This window comes from Varanus komodoensis, unplaced genomic scaffold (assembly GCF_004798865.1).
Source record: "Varanus komodoensis strain SLA01 unplaced genomic scaffold, ASM479886v1 scaffold1, whole genome shotgun sequence".
NCBI classification, from domain to species: Eukaryota; Metazoa; Chordata; class Lepidosauria; order Squamata; family Varanidae; genus Varanus; species Varanus komodoensis.
The window spans coordinates 26,761,739-26,776,105 of NW_025335268.1; the positions used below are offsets into that span (position 1 = coordinate 26,761,739).

A 14,367-nucleotide genomic window follows, 5' to 3' on the forward strand; every position below is an offset into this window, starting at 1 on the left:
GTATGTGAAAGCAACTTAAAACGGTATGATTCCACCCACAAAGGTTGAGCAGGTATTGAAAAGAAGAGATGGTTGTCACATTAGGAAGCCAGCCTTTCTGAGGATTGTATCCATATTCATAGGCATTGACAGGATGGGGCAAGGAGGGCATGAACTATAGGCACTAGATTCCAGCCTTCATTAAAAAAAGGTCTCTAAGTCCCTGTAGCAGTTGAGGATATGACAGCTCTGTCACTTACTCCATTGCTGATGGTGTTTTGGAGAAATACAGATGAAGCTGTAAAATGGATTGTGGTAACAAAGCATTTTCAGAAGATGTTATGATATAGATATCGATATAGATAGCTCTGAAAAGAGAATCTGCTATTTTTAGCTCCTGCAATAGGGCCTTGTAAAACATCTCTCATCTCTGAGTGTTGACCTTGGAACTGAGACAGTGTGCATTACAGTGATGCTAAAATTTTCTCATGTGTTGTAGAAATAAAGAGCTATATGTGAAGATAATGAATCCATTGTGCATTGCCTAAGCAGCAGAACCTAGCAGAGGGCTGCAAGCTAAACAGGTCATCCTGTCCTAGCCCTGCTTACTGTTACCCATGCCTTTCAATGTTGTACTTGGCCCAGAGGGCAATGATGAGGGTGAAGAAATTCATGTAGACAACTCAAGGTTTCAGCTGTGTGCAGAAAGGCATTATTTGGACAGCAGGTCTGCCATTTGAGAAATGCTATGTCCATAGACCTGGTATGCATTTCTCTGAATTTACATCTACTTATCATGGTAAACCTGGCATCCAGATTTTATCACTACTCAGTCGCCAAGTATTTGAAAAGTGGTAGTCCTGTTCTCTGATGGTATCAGGACTTTATAAAAATGTGCAACCATGCACAAAATGTGATCAAGGCAAAATGTGATATTCCAGAAGAATATTTCTGTAGTTTAGAATTCTAGCTGTGCAAAAGTTCTGGTGTTAGCTGATGTTAAAATGGTTGCTAATGTGAAAAGTAAATAGAGTAGTACCTGCTTCTCTAGAAGCCTAAAACCTGATCGAGCGAACTCATTTCCCCTTCCGCTGCTAAAGATTTCACAGATTTTGTTGCTCCTTTTTAGAGCTGCCATCCCCAACTTGGTGCCCTTTAGATATTTTTACTTCAGCTAATATTAGCTCTAGCCAACCTAGCCACTAGTCTGAAATGCTGGGGTTGCAGTCTAAAATATCTTGTTTTGGCACAAGCTCGAGAAAGACTGTTCTAGAGATTGTTCACCAATGCTTCCAAGCAGAAAGAAATGATTCCAGGACAAATTATCAGTGAAGTTGTTGGTGTTAAGATAATGGTAGGGATGCCAGAAAATATGTTGTTATATTCTTCTGCTACTGCTCTGTATGGGCTTAAAAACCCATGAAAAGGGATACTAAGCTACAATGAACACACACCAGGAAGTGTGCAGGTGTGTCATAGCAGGGCATGCTGTGCACATGAATTACCAAAGAAACTACTGTGTACCTCATAAGCCTGAAAAAAATCCTGTGAACGTTCAAGGGCAGAGATACAGAAATAGAAAGAGTTTGAATCCATTTGTCTAGCTAAGTTTGGTTTAGTTCTAAATAAAATTAAGAACAGAGAAGAAACTGAAGTGTCAGAGCTTAAGCAGATTTTCACAGAAGTATATGCTTCAGTTGACTCTACTTAGTGGGGAGAAGATATTTTATTGTAGCTGGCCCCAGGAAATTTACCATAATTTTATCAAATATTCTTTTTCAGTGTTTAGTTTCCTTTCAGGTGTTTAATTGAAGCACCTGGGTGGTAGGTGGATGTATCTTCCTCTAGTGTGCCTGCATATCATGGTATGCATATGAACACTAAGGTACCATGCGGTACCCAGTTGGCCCTTGCTGCATAGATTGCAGCAGTTGAGATGTATGTTAATTCATAAATAATATCTGCTCTCTTGACATCGTTATTAGTACTATTACATAGTAAAACGACACTAAAAACAATCCTATGGAAAACAGCAGCTGGAGCATATATGAAATGTTAATGATGTGGTTCAAGCAGTGATCTTTGGTATGAAAAATGGAATATATATATATATATATATATGAAAATTGATTTGAAAATAAAATAATTTATATAAACTTTAAGAAGACAATATAAAATATTGTTTATTATATAGTCATCTGAAAAATTTCCTGTTTATGTGGAAGCACTTGCAGGCTTCTGGTTTCATAGTGCACTTGTTAGTTTTTGTGTATCTCCGTCAGGTTGTCCCCTACAACATTTTTTAGCACCACAGGTAGTTATGTCTTGAAATAAAAAATGCAGTCTGTTTGCTGAACTTAATTGATCACTACTATTGCATTAATTTCACATGACCAACTGTAGGATAGTGCTAATAGTATCACTGGAGGTAAGCAAAATATCTATGCACTAGTTTCATAGCAAATTTTGAAGATGAGATTGTAGCCATATCCCTAAGAACAGTTCAGAACTACAGGAAGCTTTGTTAACCCATATGAGCACACCCGTTCTAGCAGTTTTTATTTTACAAGGAGATCTTTTGTAAAGCTTACATGTCTTTCTTGCCCATTGAACACAATGCAGCCCCAAATTACTGTGCATTACAAAAGAGATACCTTGCAGTGAGCTTGTTAGTCTCTGTGGCTAACAAGCCTCTCAGTTCCTGTGTGAACCAAAACTGTAAGCTATCCCTCAGTGGTTTATTTCCCTTGCTGCATTTGTTGGCAGGTTTGCATAATTACCTTTGCAGCTGCATCTTGCCATATCATGTAAACTCAACAAAGCTGGCCTGTTGCCATGGTTAACAAGCTGCCCAGAACGCCTGGGTGTAATAGGTTTCTGAACTGACTGCCTCTGTGTAAACAGGCCTACTATATTGCTGCTGAAAAAATCCACCAACTGAAGCTGCAAGGCCAGTTTACACAACTGCCACAGAGGTCTGTGGTACAGGCCAGTGACTACTATGAATATTCAAGCTGTGGCAGATAGGTCACATGATACCTGAAACTAGTGGGGTTGGATTGTTAATAAATCAATACATCCAATGGGTTGTTTTTGATTTGTGGATGATTTGCAATAGCTCACCTAGATTCACATGTCACAATAAGATGCAGTGACTTTCTGCTGTGGCTTGAATATTTGCAGTGGTTGTTGGCATGCACTACAACATAATGTGGTTAAGTGAGTCATGTGTGCTGTAGCAGTTGTGTGAACCAGGTTATGGTGAGAATTTTAGCCAAACTCAGAGGAAATAGAGAAACCTGGGGGAAGCAGATGATGCCATTGTCCCTGCTAATCAAAAGGTGTTAGGCCTTGGACTCAGCAAGTCCTGACTCTGCTACAGCAGAACACCTGTTCTACCTCTCTAAGTGTTTTATGACTTTTCTGGAATTAGTTTTAGTTTGCTAATGGCTAAGCTCGCATTTTTGTGAAATATGAATGGTCATGCCATCTTTAAAAAAACAGTGCCATTCCAAAGATTCTTCTTCAAAAAATAAGTTTCTTCAAAGAATTTTCTTTTAAGGAAGCAAACAGCTGTTCTGCCTGCCCACCCAGCAGGCTTATTTGATGTTACTATTGCAGGACTGGAACTAGTGTTGTGGAACGCAATAATAGATGCATAGTTCCTAATGTTCAGATGGAAACTGTCATCTGTAATAGCCCTTAAAATATAATCACTGGAGAGTTAGAGGCTTTAAAAAAATATGGGTACTTCAGAAGTGGTGGGCGAGTCTGGCCAGATGAAAGAACTAGAAGTAGCTTTAACAGCTGAACGAAAAAAGAAGACCAGCTGTATTGCCAACATGAATGTTGAAATTACAAACCATACACTAATTCTAGATGACTTCCAGGTAACGGAATTAAATAGAAAAGTGTAGAAAAAGTAACTATTAGAAATGCTCTTAAACAGGGTTTAGAGAAGATATTTGAAGGAAAGAAAGGTATATGTTTTCTTTTTCTTCCCCTGTCCCACTTTTCCTCTTTTTCTTGTTATATTTGCAATTAATTAAAACAAGAATGAAACTGACAATTTTATCATTTTTAAAAGAGGCAAATCATTAAACAAATGGCTGCTTAATGCAGGGCTATAGATATTTGATTCTATGTGCATCAGTAGCCAGATTGCAGAGTGTCTAAGGAGAAGTTTTATCTGTCCATCTTTTTGTAAAAGTAAAGATGCTTATCATTAAGATATATTTTCTTGTTGAATTATTGATTACCTAGGAATGGCAGCTATATCAAGCATATTTTACAAGTTTAGGAAGAGAATAGTCACACTGTTACGGTACTGACTGTTGAACTACTCTCTTATTGTTCTTCTCTATGTATGAATGTTATTTTTCCCAAATATCGATTATTCACTTCTATGGGACAAATAAAGGGCCTCAGTTGGGACAGCTTTGCAATATGAGCACAACTTGGCTACCACTGTATACAGCTTCCACCAACAGGAATCCAATATGGAAAGCAGTGTCCTCTCGTTCCTTTCCTACAGACAGCTGCTGCTTTCCAGGAGCCAAGTTCAGCAGGAACAAGGACTGAAGGAGGCATTCTGAATGCATCTTCTTGAATGCATTTCACCTCAAGGTCTGGAGACCATGTGATTTAGGGAGCAGAAGGTATTGCTAAGTTTCTCAAAGCAGGCCTGATGCTTCCCTTGCTTGTATGGCTGGGAGATGAGAACTGAATAGGAGCATTTAAGGATTGGAATGTTTCTATCTAGGATGGCCATTTATGAATAACCAAAAAAGAGTACATGCATTTGCATTAAACTTGCATATATTTGTTTACATGAATAGATGCAAATTTAGAAATACTTTTGTTATGTGCCATCAGGTTGTCTCTGACATACGGTGTTCCTATGAATGAATGTCCTCCAGAATGCACTGTCTTCCATTGTAAATTCAAGGCTGTGGTTTTTGGTTTTTTTATTTTTAATGAAGTCAGTCCATTACATATTTGGTGTTTTCTTTTGACTTTCCCTATCATTGATTGTCCTCTCCAATGAATCTTGCGTTCTCATAATATGACCAAAGTCTGACAGCTTTGAAACATTCTGTGTTGAACAGATATCCTGTCTTGAACAAACTCATCATGCTTTTGGTGTGATATTCTCCTTGCACATCAGAAATAATAACAGTATAAAATAAATGGGAAGGAAGGAATTCCTAATCTCAACCAATGACATTTATCTGAAGGACAAATCTGTCACTCTGAATTTTCATTACTGTTTTCTCCTGCTTATGTACTACAGAACATCAAAACTACTTTGGAACTGATGAAAATTTAGGACCAGTAGCAGTCAGCATCCGAAGGGAGAAGTTAGAAGATACAAAGGAAAAAGAAGGTTCACAGTTCAACTATCGTGTAGTGTTCAGAACAAGTGAGGTAGGGTTTCACAATGCTGCAGAATGGGGTTGATAAAAAAAGAAATAATTCTGTATTTTGTTCTACATCTACTTTCTATTCTTGCATATGGACAGGCCTGGCCCAAAAGTAGGTAGCTGCATGCAGAAGCTTAAAGACCTTGTTCCCATGATCACTGATCCCACAATGGCTTACTGAAGCTACAAGCTCTTGTTACAGCTCCTTGCATGGCTTGTATAGTACAAACTGAAGTTGCAGAGGTTGTTTGAGGGTTAAGCAACTCACAAAGAAACCACAGTTTTTTATAGAAATATTTGAGGACCGCTTTAACCCTCAAACAACCCATGCTACCAGGGTTTGAGATTCTACAAGTTTCCCATCATTCTAGCTAAGCAGAGTAGTCATCTTCTCAGTCTCCTAACTTCTGGAAGCATACAACTTGAATATATAGATAATGGGTTTTTGCATGCCTAGTTTTTAGATTTATCTGTTGTTGGGGTTGGGAGCATTCACTTCTGTAAATGTAAAGGGCAGAAAAGGAGATTAATTTGGGCAAAAGTATTCTAACTGGTGATCTTGCAAGCAACTCCTATGTGTTATACAATTCCTGCACATTTTAACATTCATACTTGATACAGCATAAACTTTTCTGGGGTGAAGGAATAACTTTAGATGCCATCATATTCCAACTACTGCAACCACCCACAGTCTTTCTTTTAATTTTTGTGCCTGGGAATAGCTATATCTCACCATTAATTCCATTTTCCCATGCGATGAAATGACTATAGATTATCACTATGAATCTCTTGCTGCCTAGTTTGTACCTTACTAGATTTTGAACTGCTAAAATTCTTCTGTCTTTCTCACCTCTTCAAATTTGTGCTAAACAGCCCAAACAGTTTCAGCTGTGGGCACTATAGCAATGTAAATAAATAAATAAATAAATAAATAATAAATAAATAAAATGCCTTCTCAGTTTAGCTGTTCCTTTTAGATGCATCCAGGTGAGGTTTTTTATTCTGTAGTCACCTTGCCTCAAACACTGCATTGTTTTCCTTAGTGGGGGTTGCTGTTCAGACATAATTGTCTTCCCTGTGTAATCCTTCCGTGTCTTCTGCCCTTTTTTTCTTACTGCAAAGATTCTCTGAGAAGAGGGAAATGATATATAGCTGCCCAATAACTTTTGATTGGTAGTGGTAGGAGCTGTCCATCTGGAGGCACCCTTTATGTTTGGTGTGTTCACAAATTGTCTGAGTCCTCTTGAAAGTCCAGCAGGTTGATAGTTGTACTTGCCACTTAACCCTTTGTATGATCATTTGGAAGTGTATCCTCTTCAATTCAATGGGACTTAGTTTCATGTAAGTGTAATTTCGTTCTGTGTGACGGCAGTATCCATTGTTTTGTGGATGGACTTATAGAAGGAATTTAGGCAGCTCTTGAATAATCACAACGTGCTGGAACCTAGCAGCTCATATTTCAGAAATTCATTTCCCTCTCAGTTACAAGCTTCTACAGAATGAATAGCAAAGAATGGTGCAGTTTTCAAAGACAAACATATAGTTAGCTTGAGAGGGAAGCAGAAGATAAGTATGGCTGCAGATCCTTGACAGAACTGGATTATAGAAGTATAAGCTGTCTTAGAAAGAGAGTTTGGAGGAAGAAAACTTGGAAAATTTTTAGAGGGGAAAGGGAGAGAGGGCTTTGACATACAGTTTCTCTTATTTTATTTTTATATATATATATATATATATATATATATATATATATATATATGTTATAGGGAGTGCTTGCTTGTGCACGCATTGTACTTAGCAGGAGGTACTTTTCTGCTGTGCCTAAGATATTGAAAGCATGGTTCATGATGGTCAAGTATGGGGTCTTTAGTGTCCTAGTACCCATACTCTGGAATTCCCCCCATTGGAAATTATGAAGGCACTGACTCCTTTGGGTTTTTGAAATCTCTCGAAAACCTATTTGTTTCAAGAAGCTGTTTTTAACAGCTTTATTAGGCATTATTTGTATACTGCTTAGAAATGTTTTACTGTAGTGTTTCTTAAACCTCATTTAATCAATAAAAATAGAGATTTTCAGTGCTGCTTTTCTTAGTGGATCAAGGAAATGACAGTGTAGTAAGTAAGCTGTAAAATTTGGAAATATTTCTTTAGGTATTTTGACTGACCAACATAGAATATAAAATTTATTAATACACAATTGTATATAATTCTGTATACATAGAATATGTAATTTATTAAATATATGTGGGAAACATGTGAAACTCCAGATGTTATTTTGCTACAGCTTCCAACATCTTTGATTGTTGGTCACCCTGACTGGGGGTCCAACAGCAACCTCAGATCCTTAAGTTCCTTGCTCTTGATTTAAAATTTGTTCTAGGAATGGAAAACTGAAGATAATATGGTGATTATCAAATTACTCCTGAAAATGTACCACTTGTGATACTGTAGAGTTAACACTGACTACTGTATACCAACATTTCCATATATGCATGATTAGTAAGCATTCAACTTACTTACCTTCTCTTTGAATCAGTTTGACTTCTATTTAATATTGTCTTGCTTGATTTCCTTTGCCTAACATCACAATGAAGAAAATGTAAGTGTGTCTCCCTTTTTAGTTGCTCAAGTCTGTGTTAGAATAATAAATATTCAGTAAGACTTTCACTCTCACTGTAGCTTACAACATTGCGAGGAGCCATTTTAGAAGACGCCATCCCCTCTACTGCTAGACACGGCACAGCACGTGGTTTGCCTCTTAAAGAAGTATTTGAATATGTAATACCAGAACTGAGCATTCAGTGCCTGAGGCAAGCTTCCAACTCACCCAAAGTGTCTGAACAACTGCTTAAATTGGATGAACAAGGGGTATGTCTTGCATGTTTTACCTGAGCTTGTGTACATTTTTTTGTTCTTGTAAAGCTAAATCAATTATCAAGATTTTCAACATCTACTTAAGATAAGTAAATAAGATTTCTCAGGAACTTAACACATAGTAGACTTCTTCCACTAGGATAATGTAGTTAGGAAACAACTCAGTATTAGAAGGCTGCAGAGTACATAAAAGTATGAATCATTAGCTTGCCAGTCTTTCATCTTACTTAGTTTTCTCCTTTTATAATTACTGTGAGCACAGTTTCTTCATAATGGTGATCTTTCCAGTGATGTTGTATATTTGAAGGGTCAAACAACTGGAATCCTAATTAAAACTATGTAGTAAGCAAAATTCCATGCTCAGTTAAATGAATATATTCGTTAAATTCAAAACAAATAACAGTAGTGAAATTATCTGGGTTGATACAGCACATCTACTTTTCTGCAAAATTAAAATATGTATTCTTTTTAAATACAAAATCAGAATGGATATGTGAAGCAAGTCTACTATTTTAACTAGCTTGTTGATCAATGGAAACCATTTATTTAAGCATCACATTCATATATTGACTTTCTTCCATGTGGCTTAGGGTGTTATATATAGAGCTAATGCATTTTTCCTCCCAACTCTTCTCATTGGTGGGTTGGTTATTGTGGCCCAGTCAGCCATAATTAACCTCATAGTTAATCTGGAACCTTTACCCAGATCTCTCTATTCCTAAAAGCAATTTTCTTTCCAGTACACTGGCTCAATATCTCATAACTTTTGTCCTATTGTCAAAGGTTGTATTTGAATCAGTAACTTGTTTTTCAGCATATGCGATTACAACCCTCAATGTCTTTGTGTAGCAAGTTTCCTGTCACTTAGTGAAGCTTTAATAGTTGGGAAACTGAACAGAATTAATGTATGAACACTAGAGTCACCCTGTTTTGATATTGCCTGAAGTTATGAATAAGGTTGAAGTGGGGGAAGAGTGAGTCAATAGCTACGGCAAGAAAATAATCACTATTCATTATTAACAGTTGGCACTACATACATGTTACAGACTATTATAACTTGTCATGATTGTCAAAAATAAGGAGGATAAAATGGGAACAAATGAAGAACATTATTATTTCTTAAATAAGAAGGGAACTTGTGCAAACTATTTTTCCAGTACCCTGCATGTACTTAGGAAAATAGAGACAAGTTATAATAGTACTGCAAAGAGTCAAACTGTCAAAATTCAAATAACTGAAGCTTGAAAATATATGGAAATAGTTACAGTTCCAGGGAAACTAATTTGTGTAAAATATTGTTAAAGATGTCAGAGCTTCAGTAGTGGTATCTGCTGTAAGTATTTTCACTTGCACTTCACTATCTTTACAGATAGATGCTTTCAGTGAACAAACTGGATGTTCATTTGCCCAAATGACAGCAGCAGCTGATGTTTTTGCTTGTGCTAGTCTCTTAAATCAGACCAAATGAATTTACTCTGAGCTAAGCTAATCCATTTGTTTAGTGGAGATGTTGACAGTACTTCAGTGTACAAAATGATTATAAATATGATTATTATGAATATGTTCATCATAGTCACTAAACTGACAATCTCACTGGGCATGAAACACATTTCCTAGCCCAGTCTCTCTCTCTCCCCCTCCCTGGATACAATTCCATAAAGTAGTAAGGGCTATGTGGCAGTATCTGTTTTTTCAGTTTTTTTCTCTGTTACAGACACTGGTAATGCACATGCTACTCTGTTAATACCCAGTGTGCACTGTCACTGTAACTTAACCCCATGGTCTCTTTGATTATCGGAGCGTTGTTTTCCTTTCAAACAAACCATGCTGCCTGGTCTTGGTTGATTTGACAAACTTCACTGGGTGGGTAATTAAGCAAACAACAAGTCATTGTGACTTGTTTAAGCCATAGTGATCGTGTGGACTTGATTCTAAAGGGAGAGGAGGGAAATCAGTGTACTCAAATTAGTATTACTTTTTGAAAGATTCAGATATGCAGATGGCAAATTGAAAATTGTTTCTAAGTTAATGCACTACAGTTTATACACTGCAGTTCATTTAAAAGTGCATAATTCTGGACTATCTTCTACTTTTGTTTACATGCTGATAACTAAAATATTCCTAATTTGCAGAAAAAAAACAGCAAAATAGAGCTCTGAATTAGGGTTTTCCAAATTATTTGGACCTGTGGGCACATTTGGAAATTTGAGACACCAACACAAACTAGTTCCCATGAATCATTGAATCATAGCATAGTTTGGTCAGAAGGTGTCAAGAAGGCCATTGGGTCCACCGCCCTGCTGGTGCAGGACACCAGTTACACCATCCCACTCAGCTGTCAGAGAGCTTTTTCCTGAATGTCTTTAGTGAGGAAGAGGACGCAACCTCTCTTGATTGATTCCACTGTCATATTGCTCTGACAGTTAGGAAGTTCTTCCTTATGACCAGCCTGCACCTGGTGTACTGTAGCTTAAGTTTATTGCTCTGTGTCCTACACTCTGGAAAGAGTGAGGGGAGGTCTTTTCCATCTTCTTTGTGACAGCCTTTGAGGTACCTGTAGAGTGCTATCATCTCACGTTGTAGTCTTCTTTTCTCAAGACTGAACAGGCCCAGTTCTTTCAGTCTCTTGTCATATGATTTAGTTTCTAGGCCCTGTATAATGTTTGTTGCCCTTTTCTGAACTCTCTCTTTACATCATTCTTTTTAAACTTGGGTGAACAAAACTGAACACTGTATTTAAGGTGAGCTCTGACTATTGCAGAGCAAAGATGAATGAGTACTTCTCTTTTTCTGGAAATGGTACTTCTCTTTATGTAGCCTAAAAGAGTGTTTGCCTTTTTTGCAGCTGCATCACATTTCTGGCTCATATTTAGCTTTTGTCAACAACTCCAAGGTCTTTTTGTTTTTTGGTACTGTTGAGCCAAGTATTCCTCATCTTGTATTAATGCAGTTGATTTTTTTGCCTAGGTGGGGAACTTGGCATTTGTCTTTGTTGATTTTCATTCTACTACTTCAGTGTTGAAGCTTGCTAGGTCACCCTGGATCATCTTTTTGTCTTTCAGGGTGTTTGCTATTCTACCCAGTTTTTTGTATCATCCACAAATTTAATTATCATCCCCACTGGAATTCCTCATCAAGATCATTAATAAAGATGTTAAAGAGTACTGGTGCCAGGACTGAACACTTTGCTATCCCACCCATAATCATTCTGCAGGTTGAGAAGCTGCTGTTGATAATCACTCTGTGACCTATTTTGAAGCCAGTTGTGGATCCACCTAATAGTGCTTATGGCAAACCCACATTTATTAGGATGTCGTGGGGCACTTTGTCAAAGATTTTGCTAAAGTCTAGATACATTATGTCCATTTCCTCTGTCCTTTTGCATGCTAACCCAGTTAAAAATTGAGATTAGGTTAGCTTGCCATGACTTATTCTTACAAAATCTTTGTTGATTCTGTTTATCACTATATTTTCTTCAAGGTGTATACAGACTGTTTTTTTAGATGATTTGCTCCAGTATTTTCCCAGGGATTTAAGTTAGACTGGCTGGTCTATAATTCCCTGGTTTGTCTTTATTCCCATTCTTGTAGATGGGGACCACATCAGCTCTCTTCCAGTTTTCCAACATTTCCCCTATTCTCCAAGATTTCTCAAATATTATATATAGTGGCTCAGAGAGTTCTTTCATGGGCTTGTTTCTGAAGGGCCGCAAGCATTCGAGGAACCCATCTTGCACTGACCTTTGACAAATTATGTTGGTCATGAAGGATGTTGTGTATAGTGCCAACAGATAAGTTAGTCATTTCTGCTAACGTTCTCACTCAAATTCACACATTTTCCAACACGTTTTGCATTTTTTTTGACAATTCTGTTGGTAACTGCTTCCACTACTTTCCTGGGATGTGGGTTGCCTTCAGCGCTTTCCCTGCCATTCTTGAATTCACTAGACCACTTTTGAACCATGGATAATGAAGGAGCAGCTTCTTGATACATGGCAGCCATCTCTTCATGTATAGGTTTTTGACTTTCCCTTGTTCCATCAAGAATTTTATCACTGTGCGATGCTCAAGTTTCATTATCTTACTATGATCACTCATAATGGTTTCATGTTTGCAATGATTGCAACAATACTAACGGTCAAAACAAGCTGATTTTGCATATATATCCCCAGAGAGTGTCTCTACCTGGAACCATAATCAAATTACCTGCAAAGTAAGCAGAATTTATCGATACCAAGAATTTATTGAACATCCCTCATAAATATACATACATACATACATTCATGCTGTATCATTTGCTCCCATATGGATGAGAACGAAGGGGTACTCATCAGTAGGTTTTATGAATTCTAAGCTTCTACTGGTCACATCGTTGATCTTGGCCCCAGGTAGATGGCACACCTGACGTTTTTCAGGGTCAGCTCATCTCGGCATATGTATTTGCATCCTGCGTAGTAGGGAATCTCCCATAACTAGCGCTTTTCTTTTTTTGGTATTGTGTTCATTATTAAAATGGGTGCCTTGCTATTCAAGAGTAATGTAGGGTGGGAAGAGCGAAAAGAGATAGACTGGAGTCTGAGGTGGAGGGGGAAATGGAAAGAATTGCTTCTTTCCCTTGTGTTTTTCTCCACTCCTATCCTCTAGCCTTGCCTTTTCTCTCCCCACCCCCTTGCTACTTCTTTGCCTTCTCCATCCTAAGCCTTGTGTTTCCTATCCCTTATTGTCCCCTAATCTTGCTCTTTCTTTGTTTCCCTGCCCTCCTAACCTCCAGACATGTGTTTCCTCTCCCCTTTACCCCTTGGCTTGGTTTTTTTCCTAGCACTGAGCAGCTGTGTCAGACTCAGAAGCAGGAAGCAGAGGAGTGCCCCTTTTTTAAGAATGCAAGGAGGGAAGACCTTTGCCGTTGGAGGTTCTGATGGGTTGGGGACCTCTGCTCTAAGTGGCATTTAATCCCAAGGCTCTGTTGTGGAGAATTCCATCTGTTAACATTTTCCCCTAATTTCAGTTGAGTTTTCAGCACAAGATTGGGATCCTGTATTGCAAAGCAGGCCAAAGTACTGAAGAAGAGATGTATAATAATGAGACAGCTGGACCTGCTTTTGAAGAATTCCTTGACCTTCTAGGTCAAAGAGTGTGGCTGAAAGGCTTCAATAAATACCGAGCTCAACTAGACAATAAAAGTAAGTTTTATTAATAAAGTATAATAAAACTGAACATAAAAAGTAGCAGTGGCAGATGGTCATTTTGCTAAAGTGCCTTGGCATATTCAGAGTCTCTTTCTATTGTTCATAAATTAAAGCATAGTCTCCAAATCAGATTTACAAATAGAGAGCTTGACATATAATATGCATCCATCAACTTAGAGCTTTGGGTGTTCCCCACCCACTTGTAAGTAGTTGCTATGAGTGCCAATATGAGGAAATGGTACCATACTGAGATGGAAGGTCATAAGTCCAAAAATGGAACTGAAGGTGCCCTCCTCTTAGGAAAATTTCAGAAGCATCATCCCCACTGTCTTCCTGTTGACTCTTTCTGAGCTAGGACTGCCCCCAGTTCAGGGCACACATCCCTAAAACCTGCAACTGAAGACCCACATGCTTATTTTTGCCTGATTCCATGTAGCCATCAGATCCATCCAGCTCTCTGTAGATCCGCTCTTGCTGTCTTGTCCATTCCTCTGGGAATTACTCCCTCTGAGAGAGTAGAAAGGTTGATATGGAACAGAAAGGAGATATGCCATCACTTTAGGCACTAGGTCTGGGCTACAATTGGCTTTTTCACATGCATTTTTCATAGAAAATGAGTTCCCTATCCTGCTCCAAAGATACCAGAAACAGCCATGAGTGACAGCAAAATTAATCTTTCCTTAGTTAGGAAAAGAATGGATTTTGTAAGTGGCTGCAGTGTGCAAGTGCTTTATCTCAGTGAATACGGCTGTAGCCTGCAGGTAGGTTTTCCTTGCCACAGGTGCCCAGTTACAAGAAAACCTCCTAAACCCCTTTTGTGTTAGGAGGCTTACTTGGAAATTTGAGGGTTCTCTCATAAAATGGCTGAATGCAGAGATCTCACTCCTTCTTAAAATGTCTGGCATGATA

At 38.1% G+C, this 14,367-nt stretch overlaps 1 protein-coding gene across 8 annotated transcripts in view; it reads left to right on the plus strand.

Moving 5' to 3' along the window:
* Positions 1-14,367, plus strand: part of SIPA1L2 (signal induced proliferation associated 1 like 2) — a 106,435-nt gene that overhangs the window by 29,048 nt on the left and 63,020 nt on the right. For all 8 annotated transcript variants that reach the window (XM_044420345.1, XM_044420387.1, XM_044420329.1 and 5 more), the window contains 3 exons: positions 5,273-5,406; positions 8,079-8,267; positions 13,278-13,452. In XM_044420345.1, the coding sequence (XP_044276280.1) occupies positions 5,273-5,406; positions 8,079-8,267; positions 13,278-13,452 (498 nt within the window). The remainder of the gene's footprint in view (positions 1-5,272; positions 5,407-8,078; positions 8,268-13,277; positions 13,453-14,367) is intronic.